The sequence below is a fragment of the Manihot esculenta genome, chromosome 2 (genome assembly GCF_001659605.2).
Source record: "Manihot esculenta cultivar AM560-2 chromosome 2, M.esculenta_v8, whole genome shotgun sequence".
Taxonomy (NCBI): domain Eukaryota; kingdom Viridiplantae; phylum Streptophyta; class Magnoliopsida; order Malpighiales; family Euphorbiaceae; genus Manihot; species Manihot esculenta.
This window is the reverse complement of record NC_035162.2, coordinates 14,353,487-14,378,042: the sequence shown is the minus strand read 5'-3', so window position 1 is coordinate 14,378,042 and position 24,556 is coordinate 14,353,487. Positions and strand designations below refer to the sequence as shown.

At 35.6% G+C, this 24,556-nt stretch overlaps 1 protein-coding gene across 21 annotated transcripts; it reads right to left on the bottom strand.

Moving 5' to 3' along the window:
- Nucleotides 1-3,302: 3,302 nt before the first annotated feature.
- On the bottom strand, nucleotides 3,303-20,545 carry LOC110607907. 21 transcript variants are annotated; one of them, XM_021747071.2, is made up of 39 exons: nucleotides 20,123-20,545; nucleotides 19,734-20,030; nucleotides 19,408-19,641; nucleotides 19,038-19,313; nucleotides 18,524-18,817; nucleotides 18,148-18,435; nucleotides 17,787-18,050; nucleotides 17,433-17,696; nucleotides 17,056-17,343; nucleotides 16,739-16,966; nucleotides 16,377-16,655; nucleotides 15,892-16,284; nucleotides 15,401-15,799; nucleotides 14,921-15,301; nucleotides 14,270-14,665; nucleotides 13,789-14,178; nucleotides 13,325-13,696; nucleotides 12,817-13,206; nucleotides 12,327-12,722; nucleotides 11,836-12,234; nucleotides 11,353-11,742; nucleotides 10,860-11,258; nucleotides 10,389-10,766; nucleotides 9,896-10,294; nucleotides 9,414-9,794; nucleotides 8,764-9,162; nucleotides 8,274-8,672; nucleotides 7,791-8,180; nucleotides 7,308-7,697; nucleotides 6,843-7,214; nucleotides 6,357-6,761; nucleotides 5,980-6,267; nucleotides 5,599-5,889; nucleotides 5,236-5,511; nucleotides 4,852-5,142; nucleotides 4,473-4,763; nucleotides 4,095-4,379; nucleotides 3,752-3,989; nucleotides 3,303-3,637 (listed from the first exon to the last, which is right to left on the bottom strand). In XM_021747071.2, the coding sequence occupies exons 1-39, from the start codon at nucleotides 20,504-20,506 to the stop codon at nucleotides 3,633-3,635; spliced, it is 12,879 nt and encodes a 4,292-aa protein (XP_021602763.1). In that variant the 5' UTR covers nucleotides 20,507-20,545; the 3' UTR covers nucleotides 3,303-3,632. The 21 variants fall into 21 exon arrangements, with proteins under 21 accessions (XP_021602763.1, XP_021602804.1, XP_021602791.1 ...); XM_021747112.2 differs by having other exon boundaries at nucleotides 4,122-4,379; XM_021747099.2 differs by having other exon boundaries at nucleotides 10,878-11,258.
- Between the last annotated feature and the right edge of the window lie 4,011 nt (nucleotides 20,546-24,556).

Below are 24,556 nucleotides of genomic sequence, written 5' to 3'. Positions count from 1 at the left end.
GCCTAAAGTAAACCATGAGCTGTCACCATAGGATAGAGCTATGTAGCGCAGGCTTGATAAACTAACACATGGTTGCAAAAGTCTTACCCAAAGGAAGACCAAGACATCATAACACTCGATGCTCTCCCAAGACTCTCCTCTCCTGAGCTGGTTGAGTCTTTCATGGAATAAAGTTACTGTTAGAGGATATAATCTATCAGATTTCCATTACGCCTATAATCACGGGATCCCTTATCCATTATCCGATATCAGTCGAATTTCCAAGAGATTCGGTAACTAACTCCATCTTTTTATAGTATAAAAGTAAATATGTATAAAGTTTAAAGTACACATTCTTACACACTCATTCTAAACAAAATACACACTCATTCTAAACAAAAAGCAATCTATTACACTCGTCCTCTCTAGTAATTTACTGACTTGAGCGTCAGAGTGGCTGTCGATAGGCGCTAACCACTTCACTCTTTCTCTTTTGCAGATTGACCAATTACAGCTCAACTCCATTTCCAGTCATATGACTTATAAAATATAAATTTATGATACATAATTTATTTAATTTTTACAATAAAAAAAATAAAGTAATGCAATTTTAAAAAGAAAAATAAAAAAATTGAATCAAGTTGTTTGGTTCGAAACTAGTGATTCAAACTGGCATATTGTAAGATGACACTTAGTCTTCGTACTAAGTAGTTACAGTCCGATCCTATGTTTGACTCCAACGTACAATATTTAATTTATTGTTCAAACTAAATCGTGGTCAGGTACAATGGTAAATTTTAAATTTTTTCCTTAAAAATTATATAATTACCTTAATATTTTTAAAAATTTACAAGCTCAACCATTGCAATTTTGTGAAATGTATTTTGAATACCTTGTAATCGGCACACTAATCTGGTAGAAATTAGTATGAAAGAGTTTGGTTTCTTAGCTGGTCCTGCTATGATATGTTTGGAAATTAAGAAATGGTTGCATTTTCAGAGGTATAGAAGATAGTTTCTCCCAACCCCTAATTCACAAATTAAAAATCTCCCACCCCTAAATTGACAAAAAAACTCATAGAATCCATACATTTTTTTTCAGTACAAAGGTGGCTGCCTCCTTCTTCTAGTGTTCTTAAAATTAATTTTGATGCTGCTTTCTCCCGTCATCAACAGAAAAGGGCTGTTGCTACTATTGTTCAAGACCACCATAGTTTGTCTATTTCATACGTGGCTTGCTATTTTAAGTGCCTTGGTTGCAGAAGCTTGGGCTTATAGAGATGCGATTATACTGGCTAAAAATAGAGGTTTTTCTAGTGTCTAGTTTTAAGGTAATGCTTTAATTGTCATTCAGGCTGTTAATAATATGAATCCTTCCTTTGATATTTCTACTTTAGGATATCTTTTTGTTAGCTAATTGTTTTGTTGATGTTCGTTTCTTGTTTGTTAAGAGATCAAGAAAATGAGGCTGCCCATAATTTGGTCTCTAAATCGTTAATTGATATCTCTTTTTACTTGCAATCCTTATATGCAAGTAAGTTATATATAAGGCTTCATACCTTCTTGATTTTTAAATGAATTCACCATCTTTAGCGACAAAAAGAATTTGATAAAAATTTTCAGAAATAGCCTTACCACTAGCATGGCTGTTGAAATGATTATTATATTTTAAATCTTCTAACATGCTACCTATTATAGCGTTGAGAGTATTTGATTTAAATCGAAATAATCGATCAAATTAATTAATTTTAAAAATTTAATTTAATTTTAATTTTTATTCGATTCAGTTTATATTTTTTAAAAATCGATAATTTAATTCAGTTTAATTTTGATGGGAAATTTTTTAATTAAACCGAAATCAATACAATTTGGAAAACTAACATGGTAAAGAGAATACCGCCCTAATCCTACATCATCGATTTTCTTTCTCTTGTTCCGTAATAGTTTAGTTTAAATCAATCTAAATAATTTTTAAATTTATTTTTTATTTAATCTAAAATAATTAATTCAAATTATTTATTAATATTATATTAAATTTATATGTTACCAATTCAATTGATAAGTAAATTGATAATTTATCAATCTAATACAATTATTAAATTAGAATCATACCCTTAAATATTATAATTCCCGGTGTAACGGTGATTTCACCGCTTTCTGTACAGGTAGACCTTTACTTAACTTAAATTAATTATTTAATAATATTAAGTTAGGATTTATATATTAGGAACGGCAGCTAAATATTAGACGTTCTCTCCGCCTCAATCTCCTCACGCATGCAGACGGAGTCACGCTGTCATGCATTGCCGGTTGCTCATCTCAGATCACGAAGTCACCCTCTCCAATCTCCTCCCCCCCTTTCACACCGTCGTTGATTACTCTCAGAAAGATCGAGAGGTTTGTTATCGGCCCCTGTCGTCGTCGGCCGTCGCCCCTTCTTCACTGGTTGAGCTCCTCATTGGCCGCTCCTCGCGCTGCTGCCGCTGCTGCCTGAGGTGGTTATTAGTCCTTGCGCTACTTGTGAGATTCTCAGGCGAAGAAGTGCTGAGAAATGTGTCTTGGCTCGGTATTTTCCTCTAATTGAACCGAAAAAGTTCACCATTGCTCATCGCGTGTTTGGCGCTAGTAATATCATTAAGTTCTTACAGGTAATACTCCATTGATCATTTTCTAGCAGGATAATTTATGAATTAATCAAAGATCGTAATTACTTTGAACGATTTAGTGATTTGATCTTGTGATTAGTTTATTAGAAAAAGTAATTTTCAAGAATATGAATGGTTTAGCAGTTCAGTTTCGATGAATTTTCAATAATTTCTCTGCTTTTGTAAGTTTCTGATATATCATACGTAAATGACAAATTAAGAAAAAAAAAAGTTAGCTAGAATCCAAATGTGAGATTTTTTCAGTAATGGAGATTGAATCTCAAGTTGAAGCCTAGCGGAGTTGGTTAAGAATGAAAAGCAATAGTTGATTGAAAGGGCCGTAGATAGCTGGAGTAAGGAATTCTTAGCTAGCTTTCCAAATTGTGAAAAGCCTAAAAATCGATCCAATCGATTGAACTGATTAAATTGAATTAAATTAAATCGATTTGATTTAATTTTTCCTCTTGTTCAGATCAGTTTAAGAAAATGCCTTCAATTCAGTTTTTGATAACACCCCTGGATACAATATGTGCCGGTCATACAAGCGGCACACACTGAAATTCTGCTGCATCACCATTTTTATTATGGTTTGGGAAATATTTTTTTTTTCAAATACAGCTTTGTATAATTTTTTTTAGATCACATATATTTAGTAATAAGCCCTACGATAAAGCACATATAACAAAGAGAAGCATATGATTAATTTGCAACTTGTACAGAGAAGTACAAAGCAATAGAAAGCTTAATTTCACACCAGACTTGATCCAAATGATCAATGTTTTATTATCCATGAACACACACACACAAATATATATATCGAGTTAAAAGAGTTAAAAGATATGATGATGCTTCTTTCCATGAGCTTGTTCATCTTCTTTCCTGCCTTCTTTCCTTTCATAATGCTCATGGAAGATAAATCTCTCAGCTCCAGCTACAATTATTGCAGCTATTTCCTATTTTCTCTTGTAGCTATAAGCATGGTCTTGGTATTTTTTTTGCCTCGTACTTCTCATGCTGACATAAAATAAATAAATTAATAAATCTATTTTGATAATATGTAATAGAAAAATAATAACCAATTATTATAATACAATGATAGAAAATTGACAGCAACAACATCTTACTTACCCAAGTGCTCAAAATACTTGTGGTACATCTCCTTTTTGTGATCAACATCCTTGCCTTCATTTTGGTAGTAAAAGTTGTGATAGTAATTCTTTCCATGCAACTCTTTATCCTCTTTCTTGGCTCCTTTGTTCTCATGATATGCATGGAAAGCAAATCCCTCAGCTCCAATTATATTTGTTGTATCTTTCGCTATTACCTTGTGGTTGTGGGCATGCTCTGAGTCTTTATTTTCTGTGTGCTTCTCATGCAAACATAAACAAATTAAATAAAACTATTCTCATCAATTATAATCTAAAAAGAAATCATTATTGTTATTATAAGATGATCAAGAATTCAAGAATACCAATGAGTAAGCGTTGGGAATACCAACAGCTAGTTTACCCAAGTGCTCAAGATACTTGTGGTGCTTCTCCTCCTTGTAGTCAATAGCTTCTTCATTTTCCTTACAGTGGTAAAAGAGGTGGTAGTGTTGTTTTTCTTCTTTATCCTCTTTTTTATCTTCTTTTTTCGCATGATACTCATGGAAGGCAAATCTCTTAGCTCTAACAGCAGCTGCAACATCTATCTCCTCTTTTCCCTTGTAGCTATAAGCATGCTCTTGATCTTTTTTTGCCTCATACTTCTCATACTAACATAAAACAATCAAATTTCTATTTTGATAATATGGAATAGAAAAATAATAACAATTACTATTACAAGATGAAAAAAACTACAAGAGTACCAAGGCATAAGTGTTGGCAGGAACAACACCCAGCTCGCCCAAGTGCTCAAGATCTTTGTGGTGCTTCACCTTCTCTCTATAATCAACAAGATTCTTGCCTTCATTGTGGTGGTAAAAGTGGCGATAATACTTCTCTCCATGCATTTCATCCTCTTTCTTGGCTCCGTTTTTCTCATTATACTCATCAAAGGCAAATCGCTCAGCTCCTACCATAGTTGTTACAGCTATATTTGCTTTCACCTTGGAGCCGTGGGCATGCTCCAAGCCTTCATATTCCTCATGCTTGCCATACTAATATAAACAAATTAAATAAATCTATTCTCATACTATGTAATCCAAAAAAATAATTATTATAAGATTATAAAGAATTCAAGAATACCAAGGAGTAAGTGCCAGCAACAGTAACACCAACACCCAAGTGCTCGGGATTATTGTGGTGCTTATCCTCCTCCTTATAGTCAATAGCTTTCTCGCTCTGCTTGAAATGGTAAAAGAGGTGGTGGTGCTTCTTTTCATGCAGTTCTTCATCCTCTTTCTTTATTTCTTTTTTCTCATGATGCTCTTGCAAAGCAAATCCCTTAGCTCCTACTGTATCTGTTGTTACTATCTCCTCTTTTATCTTGTGGTTGTGGCCATACTCTAAGTATTTATTTTCCTTATACTTATCATGCTGACATAAACAAATAAATATATCTATGTTCATAACATGTAATCCAAAAAGAACTAGTATTAAATTATAAAATGATTAATAATTCAAGATTACCAAGGAGTAAATGCTAGTAACACCAGCATCTAGTTTGCCTAAGTGCTCAAGATGGTTGTGGTGCTGCTCCACCTTTTTGTAGCCAATAGCTTCTTCGCTTTCTTTATTATGGTGCTTCTTTCTAGTTGCTTCATCCTCATCTTTGACTTCTTTCTTTCCATGATACTCATGAAAGGCAAATCTCTCAGTTCCTATTGCAGCTGCGGTAGCTAGCTCCTTTTTTATCATGTAGCTGTAGGAATTCTCTGAGACTCTATTTTCCTTGTGCTTCTCATACTGACACAAGTAAATTAAATAAATTCATATTCATAATATGCAATCTAAAACATTATTATTATAAAATGATCAAGAATCCAAAAGTACCAAGGTGTAAGCGCCAGCTTCAACAGCATCTGGCTTAGCAAAGTTCTGAAAATGCTTCTGGTGCTTCTCCTCCTTATAATCAACAACATTCTCGCCTTCCTTGTGGAGGTAAAAGTGGTGGTACTGCTTATTTTCGTGCTCTACTTCATCGTCTTTCTTAGCTTCTTTTTTCACATGATGCCCATGGAAGGTAAATCCTTTAGCTCCTAACATAGTTGTTGTAGCTATCTCTGCATTTACCTTGTAACTGTGGGCGTGCTCTAAATCAATTTTTTCCTCATGATTCCCATGCTGGTATACGCAAATTAAATAAAACTATGTTTAGATAATATAATCCAAAAAACCATTATTATTATAAGGTGATAAAAAATACAAGAGTACCAAGGCATAAGTGTCAGCAGCAACAACACCCAGTTCACGCAAGTGCTCAAAATACTTGTGATGCTTCTCCTTTTTATAATAAACATCATTCTTGCGTTCTTTATCGTGGTAAAAGTAGTGATAATGTTTATCTCTATACAGCTCATCATCTTTCTTAGCTCCTTTTTTCTCATGATGCTCATGGAAGGCAAATCCCTCAGCTCCTATTGCACCAGCTACATCTATCTCCACTTTTACCTTATGGTTGTGGGCACGCTCTAAGTCTTTATTTTCCTCTTGCTTCCCATACTGACATAAGCAAATTGATTAAAGTTATTATCACAATATAAAATAGAAAAACAATTACCATCATAGAACGATAAAGAATTTAGGAATACCAAGGAGTAAGCACCAGCATCAGCAACACCAACACCTAGTTTAGGCAAGTGCTCAGGATGATCGTGGTGCATCTCCTCTTCTTTATAGCCAATAGTTTCTTCACTTTCCATGTGATAGTGCTTCTTTCCATATGCTTCTTCATCCTCTTTCTTGACTTCTTTTTTCTCAAGATCCTCACGGAAGGCAAATCTCACAACTCCTACTGTACTTGCTGTAGCTAGCTCTTTTTTTATCATGTAGTTGTTGTGGCTACCTCCTTCATTCTCTTTCTTTACTTCTTTTTTCTCATGATGCTCTTGGAAGGCAGACCCCTCAGCTCCTACCGTAGCTACTGTAACTATCTCCTCTTTTATTTTATAATTGTAAGTATGCTTCGAGTCTTGCTTTTCCTCGTGCTTATCATGCTGACATAAACAAATTAAATTCATAACATGTAATCCAAAAAATAGTATTATTATATAAAATGATAAAAAATTTAAGAGTACCATAGCATAAGTTTCAACAACACCAACACCAAGTTTACTGAAGTGCTCAAGTTGATTATAGTGCATCTCTTCTTTGTAGCCAATAGCTTCTTCGCTTTCCTTGTGGTAGTGCATCTTTCCATATGCTTCTTCATCCTCTTTCTTGAGTTCTTTCTTTTCAAGATCCTCATTGAAAGCAAATCCATTAACTCCTTCTGAGGCTAGCTCTTTTTTTATCATGTAGCAATTGTAGCTAGCTCCTTCATTCTCCTTCTTTACTTCTATTTTTTCATGATGCTCTTGGAAGGCAGATCCCTCAGCTCCTGCTACTGTAACTATCTCCTCTTTTATCTTATAATTGTTGGCACACTTTGAGCCTTTGTTTTCCTCATGCTTTATCACGCAGAAAAAAAAAATCTAAGTTCATAACATGTAATCCAAAAAAACCATTATTATTATATAAAATAGTCAACAATTTAAGAGTACCATAGCATAAGTGTTCGCAACACCAACAGCAAGTTTACTGAAGTGCTCAAGTTGATCGTGGTGCATCTCCTCTTCTTTGCAGCCAATTGCTTCTTCGCTTTCCTTGGGGTAGTGCTTCTTTCCATATGCTTCTTCATCCTCTTGCTTGACTTCTTGCTTCTCAAGATCCTCATCAAAGGTAAATCCATCAACTCCTATTGTAGCTAGCTCTTTTTTTATCATGTAGGTGTTGTAGCTAGCTCCTTCAATCTCTTTCTTTAGTTCTTTTTTCTCATGATGCTCTTGGAAGGCATATCCCTCAACTCGTACCGCAGTTGTTGTAACTATCTCCTCTTTTATCTTGTAGTTGTAGGCATGCTCTGAGTCTAACTCTTCCTCGTGCTTATCACGCTGACATAAATAAATTAAATATATCTAAATTGATGACATGTAATTGAAAAAAACTATTATTATCGTATAGAATAATCAACAATACAAGAGTACCATAGCATAAGTGTTAGCAACACTAACACCAAGTTTACTCAAGTGCTCAAGATGATCGTGGTGCATCTCTTTTTCTTTGCAGCCAATAGCTTCTTTACTTTTCTTGGGATAGTGCTTCTTTCCATATGCTTCTTCATTCTCTTTCTTGACTTCTTTCTTCTCAAGATCCTCATGGAAGGCAAATCCCTCAACTCTTACTGTAGCTAGCTCTTTTTTTATCATGTAGCTATTGTAGCTAGCTCCTTCATTCTCCTTCTTTACTTCTTTTTTCTCATGATGCTCTTGGAAGGCAGATCCCTCAGCTCCTACCACAGCTACTGTAACTATATCCTCATTTATCTTATGAATGTAGGCATTCTTTGAATCTTTCTTCTCCTCGCACTTATCATGCTGACACAAACAAAATTAAATATATCCAAGCTCATAACATGTAATCCAAAAAACTATTATTATTATATAAAATGATCAATAATTCAAGAGTACCATGGCATAAGTGTCGTCAATAGCGACACCAAGTTTACTCAAGTTCTCAAAATGATCGTGGGGCATCTCCTCTTCTTTGCAGCCAATACCTTTTTCACTTTCCTTGTGATAGTACTTCTTTCCATATGCTGCTTCATCCTCTGTCTTGACTTCTTTCTTCTTAAGATCCTCATGGAAGGCAAATCTCTCAACTCCTACTGTAGCTGTTGTAGCTAGCTCTGTTTTAATCATGTTGGTGTTGTAGATAGCTCCTTCATTCTCTCTCTTTGCTTCATTTTTCTCACGATGCCCTTGGAAGGCAGATCCCTCTAGTCCTACTGTAGCTGCTGTAATTATCTCCTCTTTTATCTTGAGGTTGTAGGCATGCTCGGAATCTTTCTTTTCCTCGTTCTTATAATGCTGATATAAACAAATTAAATATATCAAAGTTTATAACATGTAATCCAAAATATATTTTTATTGTATAAAATGATCAACAATTCAAGAGTACCATGGCATAAGTGTCAGCAACACCAACACTAAGTTTACTCAAGTGCTCAAGATGATCATGGTGCATCTTTTCTTGTTTATAGCCAATAGCTTCTTCGCTTTCTTTATGGCAGTGCTTCTTTCCATTTGCTTCTTCATCCTCTTTCTTGTCTTCTTTCTTCTCATGATCCTCGTGAAAGGCAAATCCCTCAACTCCTACTATAGTTGTTGTAGCTTGATCTTTTTTTATCATGTAGTTGTTATAGTTAGCTCCTTCATTTTCTTTCTTTACTTCTTTTTTATCATGATGCTCTTGGAAGGAAAATCCTTCAGCTCCCGTCGTAGTTGCTGTAACTATCTCCTCTTCTATCTTATAGTTGTAGGCATGCTCTGAGTTGTTCTTTTCCCGGTGCTTATCCTGCTGACATAAATAAATTAAGTTTATCTAAGTTCATAACATGTAATCCAAAGAACTATTATTATTATATAAAATGATCAACAATTATAAAGTAATTATTTCCTCTTTTATCTTATAGTTGTAGGTAAGCTTTGAGTCTTTCTTTTTCTCTTGCTTATCATGCTGGCATAAAAAAATTAAATATATCTAAGTTTATAACCTATAATCCAAAAAACTATTATTCTTATATAAAATGATCAACAATTCAAGGGTACCACGGCATAAGTTCCAACAACACCAACACCAAGTTCACTCAAGTGCTCAGGTTGATCGTTGTGCATCTCCTCTTCTTTGCAGCCAATAGCTTCTTCGTTTTCCTTTGGATAATACTTCTTTCCATACGCTTCTTCATCATCTTTCTTGACTTCTTTCTTCTCAAGATCCTCATCGAAGGAAAATCCATCAATTCCTACTGTAGCTAGCTCTTTTTTTATTATGTAGCTATTGTAGCTATCTTCTTCATTCTCTTTCTTTTCTTCATTTTTCACATGATGCTCTTGGAAGATATATCCCTCAGCTCCTATCGCAGTTACTGTAACTATCTCCCCTTTTATTTTGTAGTTGTAGGCATGCTTTGAGTCTTTCTTTTCCTCGTGCTTATCATGTTGGCATAAACAAATTAAATATATCTAAGTTCATAACATGTAATCCAAAAAACTATTATTATTGTAGAAAATCATCAACAATTTAAGAGTACCATGGCATAAGTGGCAGCAGCACCAACACTAAGTTTACTCAAGTGCTCAAGATGATCATGGTGCTTCTCCTCTTCTTTGTAGCCAATAGCTTCTTCGCTTTCGTTATGGTAGTACTTCTTTCCATAGGCTTCTTCATCCTCTTTCTTGACTTCTTTCTTTTCAAGATCCTCATGGAAGGCAAATCTCACAACTCCTACTGTACTTGCTGTAGCTAGCTCTTTTTTTATCATGTAGTTGTTGTGGCTACCTCCTTCATTCTCTTTCTTTACTTCTTTTTTCTCATGATGCTCTTGGAAGGCAGACCCCTCAGCTCCTACCGTAGCTAGTGTAACTATCTCCTCATTTATCTTATAATTGTAAGTATGCTCTGAGTCTTTCTTTTCCTCGTGCTTATCACGCTGACATAAACAAATTAAATATATCTAAATGCATAACATGTAATCCAAAAAATATTATTATTATTATATAAAATGATAAAAAATTCAAGAGTACCATAGCATAAGTTTCAACAACACCAACACCAAGTTTACTGTAGTGCTTAAGTTGATTGTGGTGCATCTCTTCTTTGTAGCCAATAGCTTCTTCGCTTTCCTTGTTGTAGTGCATCTTTTCATATCCTTCTTCATCCTCTTTCTTGGGTTCTTTCTTTTCAAGATCCTCATTGAAAGCAAATCCATTAACTCCTACTGTAGCTAGCCCTTTTTTTATCATGTAGCAATTGTAGCTAGCTCCTTCATTCTCTTTCTTTACTTCTTTTTTTTCATGATGCTCTTGGAAGGCAGATCCCTCAGCTCCTACTGCAGCTGCTGTAACTATCTCCTCTTTTATCTTATAATTGTGAGCATACTTTGAGTCTTTCTTTTCCTCATGCTTATCATGCAGAAAGAAAAATATCTAAGTTCATAACATATAATCCAAAAAAACTATTATTATTATATAAAATAGTCAACTATTTAAGAGTACCATAGCATAAGTGTTCACCACACCAACAGCGAGTTTACTGAAGTGCTCAAGTTGATCGTGGTGCATCTCCTCTTCTTTGCAGCCAATCGCTTCTTCGCTTTCCTTGGGGTAGTGCTTCTTTCCATATGATTCTTCATCCTCTTTCTTGACTTCTTGCTTCTCAAGATCCTCATTGAATGTAAATCCATCAACTCCTATTGTAGATACTGTAGCTAGCTCTTTTTTTATCATGTAGGTGTTGTAGCTAGCTCCTTCAATCTCTTTCTTTAGTTCTTTTTTCTTATGATGCTCTTGTAAGGCATATCCCTCAACTCCTACCGCAGCTGTTGTAACTATCTCCTCTTTTATTTTGTAGTTGTAGGCATGCTCTGAGTCTAACTCTTCCTCGTGCTTATCACACTGACATAAATAAATTAAATATATCTAAATTGATGACATGTAATCGAAAAAAAAATATTATTATTGTATAGAATAATCAACAATACAAGAGTACCATAGCATAAGTGTTAGCAATACTAACACCAAGTTTACTCAAGTGCTCAAGATGACCGTGGTGCATCTCTTCTTCATTGCAGCCAATAGCTTCTATGCTTTCCTTGGGGTAGTGCTTCTTTCCATATGCTTCTTCATTCTCTTTCTTGACTTCTTTCTTCTCAAGATCCTCATGGAAGGCAAATCCCTCAACTCCTACCGTAGCTAGCTCTTTTTTTATCATGTAGCTATTGTAGCTAGCTCCTTCATTCTCCTTCTTTACTTCTTTTTTCTCATGATGCTCTTGGAGGGCAGATCCCTTAGCTCCTACCGCAGCTACTGTAACTATCTCCTCTTTTATCTTATGAATGTAGGCATTCTTTGAATCTTTCTTCTCCTCGCACTTATCATGCTAACATAAAAAATTAAATATATCTAAGTTCATAACCATGTAATCCAAAAAAACTATTATTATTATATAAAATGATCAATAATTCAAGAGTACCATGGCATAAGTGCCGTCAATAGCGACACCAAGTTTACTCAAGTGCTCAAAATGATCGCAGTGCATCTCCTCTTCTTTGCAGCCAATACCTTTTTCACTTTCCTTGTCATAGTACTTCTTTCCACATGCTTCTTCATCCTCTGTCTTGACTTCTTTCTTCTTAAGATCCTTATGGAAGGCAAATCCCTCAACTCCTACTGTAGCTGTTGTAGCTAGCTCTGTTTTAATCATGTTGGTGTTGTAGCTAGCTCCTTCATTCTCTCGCTTTGCTTCATTTTTCTCATGATGCTCTTGGAAGACAGATCCCTCTAGTCCTACTGTAGCTGCTGTAATTATCTCCTCTTTTATCTTGAGGTTGTAGGTATGCTCAGAGTCTTTCTTTTCCTCGTTCTTATCATGCTGACATAAAAAAAATTAAATATATCAAAGTGTATAACATGTAATCCAAAATCCATTTTTATTGCATAAAGTGGTCAATAATTCAGGAGTACCATGGCATGAGTGCCAGCGACACCAACACTAAGTTTACTCAAGTGCTCAAGATGATCCTGGTGCATCTTTTCTTCTTTATAGCCAATAGCTTCTTTGCTTTCTTTATGGCAATGCTTCTTTCCATTTGCTTCTTCATCCTCTTTATTGTCTTCTTTCTTCTCATGATCCTCATGAAAGGCAAATCCCTCAACTCCTACTATAGTTGTTGTAGCTAGCTCTTCTTTTATCATGTAGTTGTTATAACTAGTTCCTTCATTTTCTTTCTTTACTTCTTTTTTGTCATAATGCTCTTGGAAGGAAAATCCTTCAGCTCCTGTCGTAGTTGTTGTAACTATCTCCTCTTCCATCTTATAGTTGTAGGCATGCTCTGAGTTGTTCTTTTCCACGTGCTTATCCTGCCAACATAAATAAATTAAATTTATCCAAGTTCATAACATATAATCCAACAAACTACTTTTATTATATAAAATGATAGTAATCCAAGTGTACCATGGCAGAAGTGCCAACAATGGCAACACCAAGTTTACTCAAGTGCTCAAGATGATCGTGGTGCATCTCCTCTTCTTTGCATCCAATATTTTTTTCGATTTCCTTGTGATAGTACTTCTTTCCATATGCTTCTTCATCCTCTGTCTTGACTTCTTTCTTCTCAAGATCCTCATGGAAGGCAAATCCTTCAACTCCTATTGTAGCTAGCTCTGTTTTTATCATGTTGGTGTTGTAGATGGCTCTTTCAATCTCTTTCTTCACTTCTTTTTTCTCATAATGCTCTTGTAAGACAGATCCCTCAACTCCTACCGTAGCTGCTGTAACTATCTCCTCTTTTATCTTGTAGTTGTAGGCATGCTCGGAGTCTTTCTTTTTCTCGTTCTTATCATGCTGACATAAACAAATTAAATATATCAGAGTTCATAACATGAAATCCAAAATATATTTTTATTGTATAAAATGATCAACAATTCAAGAGTATCATGGCATAAGTGTCAGCAACACCAACACTAAGTTTACTCAAGTGCTCAAGATGATCGAGGTTCATCTTTTCTTCTTTATAGCCAATAGCTTCTTCGCTTTCCTTATGGCAGTGCTTCTTTCCATTTGCTTCTTCATCTTCTTTCTTATTCTCTTTCTTCTCATGATCCTCATGAAAGGCAAATCCCTCAACTCCTATTATGGTTGCTATAGCTAATTCTTTTTTTATTATGTAGTTATTATAGCTAGCTCCTTCATTTTCTTTCTTTACTTCTTTTTTCTCATGCTGCTCTTGGAAGGAAAATCCTTTAGCTCCTGTCATAGTTGCTGTAACTATTTGCTCTTCTATCTTATAGTTGTAGGCATGCTCTGAGTCGTTCTGTTCCTCGTGCTTATCCTGCTGACATAAATAAATTAGTTTTATCTAAGTTCATAACATGTAATCCAAAAAACTATTATTATTATATAAAATGAGCAATAATCTATGAGTACCATTGCAGAAGCGCCAGCAACAGCAACTCCAGGAATACTCAAGTACTCAAGATGATCATGGTGCATCTCCTCTTCTTTGCAGCCAATAGCTTTTTCGCTTTCCTTGTGATAGTGGTTCTTTCCATATACTTCTTCATTCTCTTTCTTAAGTTCTTTCTTCTCAAGATCCTCATGGAAGGCAAATCCCACAACTCCTATTGTAGCTTGCTCTGTTTTTATCATGTTGGTTTTATAGCTAGCTCCTTCAATCTCTTTCTTTATTTCTTTTTTCTCATGATGCTCTTGGAAGGCAGATCCCTCAACTCCTATCGCAACTGCTGTAGCTATCTCCTCTTTTATCTTGTAGTTGTAGGCATGCTCGGAGTCTTTCTTTTCCTCGTTCTTATAATGCTGATATAAACAAATTAAATATATCAAAGTTTATAACATGTAATCCAAAATATATTTTTATTGTATAAAATGATCAACAATTCTAGAGTACCATGGCATAAGTGTCAGCAACACCAACACTAAGTTTACTCAAGTGCTCAAGATGATCACGGTGCACCTTTTCTTGTTTATAGCCAATAGCTTCTTTGCTTTCTTTATGGTAGTGCTTCTTTCCATTTGCTGCTTCATCCTCTTTCTTGTCTTCTTTCTTCTCATGATCCTCATGAAAGGCAAATCCCTCAACTCCTACTATAGTTGTTGTAGCTTGATCTTTTTTTATCATGTAGTTGTTATAGTTGGCTCCTTCATTTTCTTTCTTTACTTCTTTTTTATCATGATGCTCTTGGAAGGAAAATCCTTCAGCTCCCGTCATAGTTGCTGTAACTATCTCCTCTTCTATCTTATAGTTGTAGGCATGCTCTGAGTTGTTCTTTTCCCCGTGCTTATCCTGTTGACATAAATAATTTAAGTTTATCTAAGTTCATAACATGTAATCAAAAGAACTATTATTATTATATAAAATGATCAATAATTATAGAGTAATTATTTCCTCTTTTATCTTATAGTTGTAGGTATGCTCTGAGTCTTTCTTTTTCTCTTGCTTATCATGCTGGCATAAAAAAAATTAAATATATCTAAGTTTATAACCTATAATCCAAAAAACTATTATTGTTATATAAAATGATCAACAATTCAAGAGTACCACGGCATAAGTTCCAACAACACCAACACCAAGTTCACTCAAGTGCTCAAGTTGATCGTGGTGCATCTCCTCTTCTTTGCAGCCAATAGCTTCTTCGCTTTCCTTTGGATAATACTTCTTTCCATACGCTTCTTCATCCTTTTTGTTGACTTCTTTTTTCTCAAGATCCTCATCGAAGGAAAATCCATCAATTCCTACTGTAGCTAGCTCTTTTTTTATCATGTAGCTATCGTGGCTATCTTCTTCATTCTCTTTCTTTTCTTCATTTTTCTCATGATGCTCTTGGAAGACAGATCCCTCAGCTCCTATCGCAGCTGCTGTAACTATCTCCTCTTTTATTTTGTAGTTGTAGGCATGCTTTGAGTCTTTCTTTTCCTCGTGCTTATCATGTTGGCATAAACAAATTAAATGTGTAAGTTCATAAAATGTAATCCAAAAAACTATTATTATTGTAGAAAATCATCAACAATTTAAGAGTACCATGGCATAAGTGGCGACAGCACCAACACTAAGTTTACTCAAGTGCTCAAGATGATCATGGTGCTTTTCCTCTTCTTTGTAGCCAATAGCTTCTTCGTTTTCATTATGGTAGCACTTCTTTCCATATGCTTCTTCATCCTCTTTCTCGACTTCTTTCTTCTCATAATCCTCATGGAAGGCAACTTCCTCAATTCTTACTATAGTTGCTGTAGCTAGCTCTTTTTTTATCTTGTAGCTGTTGTAGCTAGCTCCTTCATTTTCTTTCTTTACTTCTTTTTTCTCATGATGCTCTTGAAAGGCAAATCCTTCAGCTCCTACCGCAGCTGCTGTAACTATCTCCTCTTTTATCTTATAGTTGTAGGCATGCTCTGAGTTGTTCTTTTCCTTGTGCTTATCATGCTGACATAAATAATTCTAATTTATCTATGTTCATAACATGTAATCCACAAAACTATTATTATTATATAAATTGATCAATAATTCAAGAGTACCATGACATAAGTGCCAGAAACACCAACACCAATTTTACTCAAGTGCTCAAGATGATCGTAGTGCATCTCCTTTTCTTTGTAGTCAATAGCTTCTTCGCTTTTCTTGTGGTAGTGCTTTCCATATGCTTCATCCTCTTTCTTGACTTCTTTCTTTTTATGATCCTCATAGAAGGCAAATCCGTCAACTCCTAATATAGCTGTTGTAGCTTGCTCTTTTTTAGTCATGTAGTTGTTGTAGCTAGCTCCTTCGTTTTCTTTCTTTACTTTTTTTTTCTCATGATGCTCTTGGAAGGCAAAACCTTCAGCTCCTACTGCAGTTGCTGTAACTATTTCATCTTTTATCTTATACTTGTAGTTATGCTCTGAGTCTTTCTTTTTATCGTGCTTATTTTGCTAGCATAAACAAATTAAATATATCTAAGTTTGTAATATGTAATCCAAAAAACTATTGTTGTTATATAAAATGATATACAATTCAAGAGTACCATGTCATACGTGCCCGCAACACCAACACCAAGTTTACTCAAATGCTCAAGATGATCGTGGTGCTTCTCCTCTTCTTTGTAGCCAATAGCTTCTTCATTTTCCTTGTGGTAGTACTTCTTTCCATATGCTTCTTCATCCTCTTTCTTAAATTCTTTCTTCTTAAGATCCTCATGTAAGGCAAATCCCTCAACTCCTACTATAGCTGCTGTAGCTAGCTCTTTTTTTATCATGTAGTTGCATGCATTCTCTGAGTCTTTATTTTCCTCGTGCTTCTCATGCTGACATAACCGAATCTATACTCATAATATGTAATATAAAAAAAATTATTAGAATTATAAAAATATCAAAAACTCAAGAGTACCAAATTGTCAGCGCTAGCAACAACAACATCTCGCCCATCCAAGTTCTGAAAGTCTTTGTACTGCTTCTTTCCATGCACAACTTCATCCACTTTCTTAGCTTCATTTTTATTATGATGCTCATGAAAGACAAATCTCTCATCTCCCACAACAGCTGATGTAACTATCTCCGCTTTTACCTTGTGACTATGGGCATGCTCTAAGTCTTTCTTTTCCTCATACTTCTCATGCTGACATAAGCAAATTAACCAAATTAACTTTATAAATATAATCTAGAAAACAATTATCATTATATGATGATAAACAAATACAAGAGTACCAACACATAAGCCCCAGCGGCAGCAACACCCAACTCATCCAAGTGCTCAACATATTTGTGCTGCTTCTCCTCCTCGTAATCAACAACATCCTCGCCTTCCTTGTGGTGGTAAAAGTGGTGATAGCTCTTTTCTCCGTATGCTTCATCCTCTTTCTTGGCTCCTTTTTTTTCATGATGCTCATGGAGGGCAAGTCCTTCGGCTCCTACTGCACTTACTGCAACTATCTCCACTTTTACGTTATGGTTGTTGGTATGCTCTAAGTCTTTATTTTCCTCATGCTTTCCATGCTGACAGAAGTAAATTAAATGAAACTATTTTCATAATGTGCAATCCAAAAAAAAAAATTATCATAAGATGATAAAGAATTCAAGAATACCAATGAATAAGCACTAGCAGCACCATTTCCCAGTTCACCCAAGTGCTCAGAATAATTATGATGCTTATCCTCCACCTTGTGGTGGTAAAAAAGGTGGTGGTGTTTCTTTCCATGCGCTTCTTCATCCTCTTTCTTAAATTCCTTATTATCATGACGCTCATGTGAGGCATTACCCTCAGCTCCTACTATATTTGTTGTAGTTATCTTCTCTTTTATCTTAAGGTGGGCATGCTCTGATTGTTTCCTCTCCTCGTGCTTATCATGCTGATATAAGCAAATGAAGTAAATCTATTTTCATTATATGCAACCTAAAAATATTATTATTATATAAAATGGTCAAGAATTCAAGAGTACCAAGGCATAAGTGTCAACAGTAATAGCATCAAGCTTGCCCAAGTTCTCAAAATGCCTGTGGTGCTTCTCCTCCTTATAATCAGCAACACTCCTTCCTTCCTTGTGATGATAAAAGTGGTGATATTGCTTATTTCCACGAACTACTTCCTCTTTCTTGGTTTCTTTTTTCTCATCAAAGGCAAATCTCTCAGCTCCTACTGCAGCAGCATCTACTTTCACCATGTGATTTTGGGTATGCTCTAAGTCTTTCTTTTCCTTGTCCTTCTGTTAAAATTAGCGAATTAAATAAAATTATATTTGTAAATACATAATCTAAAAAAATAATTAATATTTACAAAGATGATTAAAAATAGAAGAGTACCAAGGTATAAGCGCCAGCTACAACACCGAGCTCATCCAAGTGCTCAAAATACTTGTGTTGCTTCTCCTCCTCCATGTTATTAACAACATCCTCACCTTCCTTGTGGTGGTAAAAGTAGTGATAATTCTCTTCTCTATGCACTTCATCCTCTTTCTTGGCTTCTTTTTTCTCATTATCCTCATGGAAGGCAAATCTCTCCGCTTCTACAGCACCTGCTACAGCTACCTCTACTTTAACCTCATGGTTGTGGGCATGCTTTAAGTCTTTATGTTCTTCATGCTTCCCATGCTGGCATAAGCAAATTAAATAAAACTATTTTCATAATATGCAACCTAAAAAAATTATTATCATAAGATGATAAGGAATTCAAGAATACCATGTAATAAGCACCAGCAACACCAGCTCCCAGTTTACCCAAGTGCTTAGGATGGTTGTAGCACTTATCCTCCTCCTTAAAGTCAAAAGCTTTGATATTTTCCTTATGGTGGTAAAAGTAGTGGTGGTGCTTCTTTCCATTTGCTTCTTCATCTTCTTTGTTAGCTTCTTTTTGCTCATGATGCTCATGGAAGGCAAATCTCTCAGCTTCTATCGCAGTAGCTGTAGTTGTCTCCTCTTTTATCCTATGGTTGTGGACATGCTCTACATCTTTCATTTCCTCGGGCTTATCATACTGACATAAGCAAATTCAATAAATCTATTTTCATAATATGTAGTCCAAAAAAATTATTATTATTATTATTATCTTATAGTTGTGAGCATCCTCTGTATCTTTCTTTTCCTCATGTTTATCATACTATATAAGCGAATTCAATAAATCTATTATCATAAAATATATTCTAAAAAAATTATTATTATTATTATTATAAAATGATCGAGAATTCAAGAGGTACCAAGGCGTAAGCGCCAGCAGTAATAGCATCAAGCCCGCCGAAGTTCTCAAAATGCTTGCGGTGCTTCTCCTTGTAATCAACAACATTCCCGCCTTCCTTTTGATGATAAAAGTGAAGGTAATGCATCTTTCCATGCAATATTTCCTCTTTGTTAGCTTCTTTTTTCTCATGATGCTCATAAAAGGCAAGTCTCTCGGCTCCTACTGTAGTTGCTGCAGCTATCTCTGCTTTCACCTTTTGATTGTAGAGATGCTGTAAGTCTTTCTTTTCCTCATGCTTCTCATGTCGACATAACCAAATTAAATTAAATTATTTTTGTAATATATAATCCAAAATTATTATTACAAGATGATCAAGAGTTTAAGAGTACCAAGGTATTAGCGCCAACAACAATAACACCTAGTTTATCCACGTGCTCAAGATGCTTACGGTGCTTCCCTTCCTTGTAGTCGATAGCTTCCTCGCTTTCTTTCGATATCTTCTTCTCATGATGCTCGTGGAAGGTAAATTCCTCAGCTCCTACCACAGCCACTGCACCTATTTGTGTTTTTATCTTATGGATGTGGACATGATCCAAGTCTTTCTTTATCTTGTACTTCTCCTGCTGACATAAATAAATTAAATATGTCTAATTTTATAATATATAATCCAAAAAAACCAATTATTGTTATAAGATGATCAAGAGATCAAGCATACCAAGTCACAAGCACCAGAAACACCGACACCTACTTGAGCAAAATGCTCAAGATGGTTGTGGTGCTCCTCCGGCTTCTTGTAGTCAATAGCTTCACCGCTTTTCTTGTGATGATAAAAGGGGTGGTGGTGCTTCTTCTTTCCATATGCTTCTTCATCCTCTTGCTTGGCTTGTTTGTTCTCATGATACTCATGGAAGGTAAATCCCTCGACTCCTAATGTAGGAGTTGCACCTATTTCCGCTTTTACCTTGTGGATGTGGGCATGATCTAAGTCTTTTTGCTCCCCATACTCATCATGCTAATATAAGAAAATTAAATAAATTTATTTTTATAGTATATTATCTAAAAAAACCAATTATTATTATAAGATGATCAAGATATCAAGAATACCATGGCGTAAGCACCAACAACATCGACACCTAGTTTACCGAATCGCTCAAGATGCTTACGGTGCTTCTCGTCTTCCTTGTAGTCAATAGCTTCCTTTTTTCCCCTGTGGTGGTAGAAGAGGTGGTGGTGCTTCTTTCCATTCACTTCTTCTTCCTCATTCTTGACTTCTTTGTTCTCCCGATACTCTTGGTTGGCAAATCCCCTAGGTACTACTGCTGTTGTTGCAACTAGCTCCTTTTTAATCAAGGCGTAATTGCTAGCAACACCAGCATTTAGTTTGCCCAGATGGTCAAGATGCTTTTGATACTTCTCCTCCTTGTAATAAACAACTTGCTCGCCTTTGTTGTTGGAGCGGAATAGGTGATGGTGCTTCTCTTCTGCCATAGTTGTGGTTCTAAGAGAGTTAAAAAAAGTTTTACATGTATTTTAAAACTTTGGGATAAGCTATTTATAAGTTGATGGGTGCCCGAGGTATGTTTCATTCTTTTGATTATATATTATTATTATTGAGTTGAATAATAAAACTTTTTTTATTTTAAGAAATTGAACATAAAATAATGTTTTTAATTCAAAAAATTGAATTCAAAATAATATTGATATTCTGATATCTAGACATTCGATATGTAAGTTTGACCGGAGAAAAAGACGTTTTTTCTCTTTTATTCTTTTTTCTTTTGTCTGCTAATGATGTCTAACCGCTTTTTTCTCTACTACAGTATTACATGTCTCTATCACTCAGATTCGTACGTACAGATGCGTCAGAACACCTCTCCACGGTGTGGAGGCACCATTTAATTCCTTCCGGTGCACATACTGGCAGAGCTGCGAATTGATTGAACTCGCTTCCCTTACCTTTTATCACATTTGAAACTGTGTTCGTTTTTAGGATCTAGTCTTTTCCCTGAGTATTAAAAACTTAAATATCATAAATATAATTAAATTTTTTTTTTATTTTTTTCATTCCACCAACTGAACTCAAAATCTCAACTCTTCACAATTTTAATATCACTGGTCCAAAATTAACTGATTCTTTAGTGGGAATCACATATAAAAATTTTTTATTAGAAACTTTAAATTTTTAACTATGATTAGCTGTTGCTTTAAGTAAAAAGGGACGACGATAGTCAATTAAATTCCTTTTCTTTTATTAATAATTATTTTTAAATGAACCAATATTCAATAAAACAATATATGTTAGGTTAAATCTGTATACTGCTAAATCAACATAATGACTTCTTGATTTAAACTTAAATTCTTTAACATATTATTTTATAAAAATATTATATTATTTTTTTATAAAAATTAATAATTCTTAAAATAAATATACAATTTGACTTTTTTTAAAGTGATTTCTTCCTTTTTCTTAAAGGATCTCTTTCAACTCATGGTTCAATCTTCTAATTCAATTACATTTACATTGAATAGATAAAAAAAGAAAAGAAAAAGAAAATTCTTTAGATTTATTCTTTTTATATTTTTTCTCAATACCAAACGAAAATTATTTTACCATTGAGATAATATTCGAATCTATTTAGAGTTATAGTAAAATTAATACAGACTGATTTGTAAGATATTTTTTATATTCGTTAGATTATTTTAGTTTAAAGAATCGTTTTTTATATATATAAAAAAAAATTATATGCAATGAGAATATTTTCCATCCTGGTTCCCTTGTTCTATTAAAATCAAATTTAATATATTTAATGAAATTATTATTTTAAGGTTATTTTCGATAAGGTGCAATTTTTATTTTTTTTATTAAATTTTGTAAGACTTCAATAAAGACCTTATACACACTATTTATATTAAATTCAATATTTTCATGTAATGTGCAAATAATAAATTTCATGTGGTTTAACAATAATTCAAAGACAGCAATAATTCGAAAGTCTCACATAAAGAAAAGAAAAAAATATACGTCAAATTTAAGATATTGGAAAATATTGAAACGTAACTGTCCATTCTAGTAGCATCGCGATTGTCTTTTTTATAGCTTTTATATCAATTATTTTCAATAATATTGATGATCTGAAATCCAGAGAAATAGGATTTTACAAGGGGTTCTGTAAAACTAAAAAAAATTTAAACCTAGAGGAGAGTATTTCTCCTTTTATATGTTTCCTTTTGTCTGCTATTGACGTGCTAACAGAACGTATATCATTGGACCACCTGTCCCTGCTATGTTGATTCGTACGTACGAGGGAATCAGATCTCTGCCCCATGCGTAATGGCCTCTGATCCTTTTCACGCGCGTGTAGATGGGTCCACAAGGCAGATAAATGAGTCTTTCTTTTGGTTCTGGGCTGGGCCGGGAGATAGGAGCAAAGTTGGGCCCAAAGGAGATCGGCCCAAGGTGCAGTGAAGGCGAGGCCAACCTGGTTGAGAAATTCGGAGGGGCCCGGTATCAAGGCTCGAAAGGGCCAGACCTGTTAGTGCAGAGGATGTGTGGGCTTCTGAGCGATGGGCCGCGATCGAGGGCTTGACCCCTGACTGGGGTGGAAAAATCCAGCGGTCATCAATTGTCCCTTTACCTCCTCGGCAGTTATTGCCCCAACTGTCGAGGGGGTAAACATTAAGAATCATTATGACTGCGCCTGTTTGAATTCAGCTTGCTCTATGACGCCCTTTCATCTTTTTGTCACTTGTAGCTTTAAATCTTCTCCGTCTTTTTTCTATTTCTAGCTTTCCTCTGCTCTTTGTGCGCACTGTTATCTTCACTTTCCTGCCTTTATCTTCTCGATACGCTTTCTTTCCTCTTTTGTGAATAGCCTTTAAGGATTCTGATGCCGCTAGCCTAGAGTATAAGGTCGCCCTGTCTTACATTAAAATCTCAGCCTCTGGCTATATATTAATAACACCTCATTCTCATCCTCGGGCTCCTTATCGGGACAACGGGATCTCTCTTTCCGATCTTCCTTTCTCTAGTTCAATTGATCTTTCGAAAGATGCAAGTTTAGTTTTCTTTGTCATGTGGAAAAGGTATGGTTTATCCTTCTCTTATCTCCTTCTTTCAACGGGGTTTTCCAATATTTCGGAATTGTTTTTCTGACGCTGGCCCCTGGTTTTACTCTCTTTATGTTTTCTCTTGAATTTGCTACGTCTTTCATAGGGGTCTGTCCTAACCTTGCTTTTGTGATTTTTGCAGCCTTTGGGGGTAAATATGAACCGGATTACGCCCCCTAAGACTCTTACGCCGACCACAGGGAGCTTGAACGTTGCTTCGGATGTCTTCCTAATGGGGCGATTGGTGTAATACCCGGCTAGATCAGGCATCAGAATTCTTACCGTCCGGTGGAATTCGAGGATGTCAAAGGTCTCTAGAAGGGTAAGAGAAAGGTTTTTTAAAATGTTTTTTAAGTATTTTAAAGGTTTCCTAAGTTTTAAAGAGAAAAGACTATGGGGACAATTGCCAGGTTCGGCCGCCGAAGGTAATGCTCAGCCGCTGAAAGTGCCTTAGATTCGGCTTCCGAAGTTCACGTTCGGCCCCCGAACGTTGCATGGTTTTGCATGCAGGTTTGGCTGCCGAAGGTGAGTCGGTCAGCCCTCTATATCAGTGCCTCCAGTAGGTGAAATGGATAAGGATTGCCTTCTTTTCACTGCCTGAGGTGAGGCCACGTTCTCCATGAGTCATGTTCATGGTTTTATCAAATCATGCAAAGGTTTGAATGTTTTTATATGGTTTTGAAGGTTTTGAGTTCAAAAGCTAAGGTTTGGTGGTTTGGTAATTTTGAAGGGGAGTTGCTCTAGATTTCTGAGTTCAGATCGTTCAGCTTATTGTTATCAAGAGGTAAGTGAAGATTCTGAGCTTCTTTTGAGGATTTATAGAGGTTTTATGGAAGTTATGGGTAGAGATGCATGTTTAGGGTTTAAAGTATGTTTTTGGTGTTTTGATGATGAAAGCATGTTTATGTGTTATGTGTGTTATTTTTGTTGGGGTTGTAAGTTAGTTTTGGACCCCTTTGTGCATATACGTGAGTATATGTGAGTTAAGGAGTTGTGATATGCATGTGTTGAGAGTTGGAATGGATTGAGGAGCTTGGTTGTGCACGAAGCTGAGTTCTGGATGAACGCAGGTTCGGCAGCCGAAGGTGCATTCGGCCGCCGAACCCCTTGAGAGGTGGCTTTGGCTGCCACAGCTCACCCCCAAGAGTTTTGAGGTTCGGCTCTGGAAGGGGGATTCGGCCGCCGAAGGTGCCGCCGAAGGTTAGAGACTTTCGTCTCTGGAGTGTCTTTCAGCCCCCGAACCTTGCCCCCGAAAGGGTTCGGCAGCCGAAAGTAGAGATTCGGCCACCGAAGGTGCTTGAGTTTCGGCTCTGGAGAGGACATTCGGCCGCCGAACCTGCCGCCGAAAGTGTTCTGTCCAGCCTTCTTTTGCATGCTTTATGTGATTATTTTAGGAGCTTTTTGAGGAGTTTTGGGAAGGTGTTTATGAGT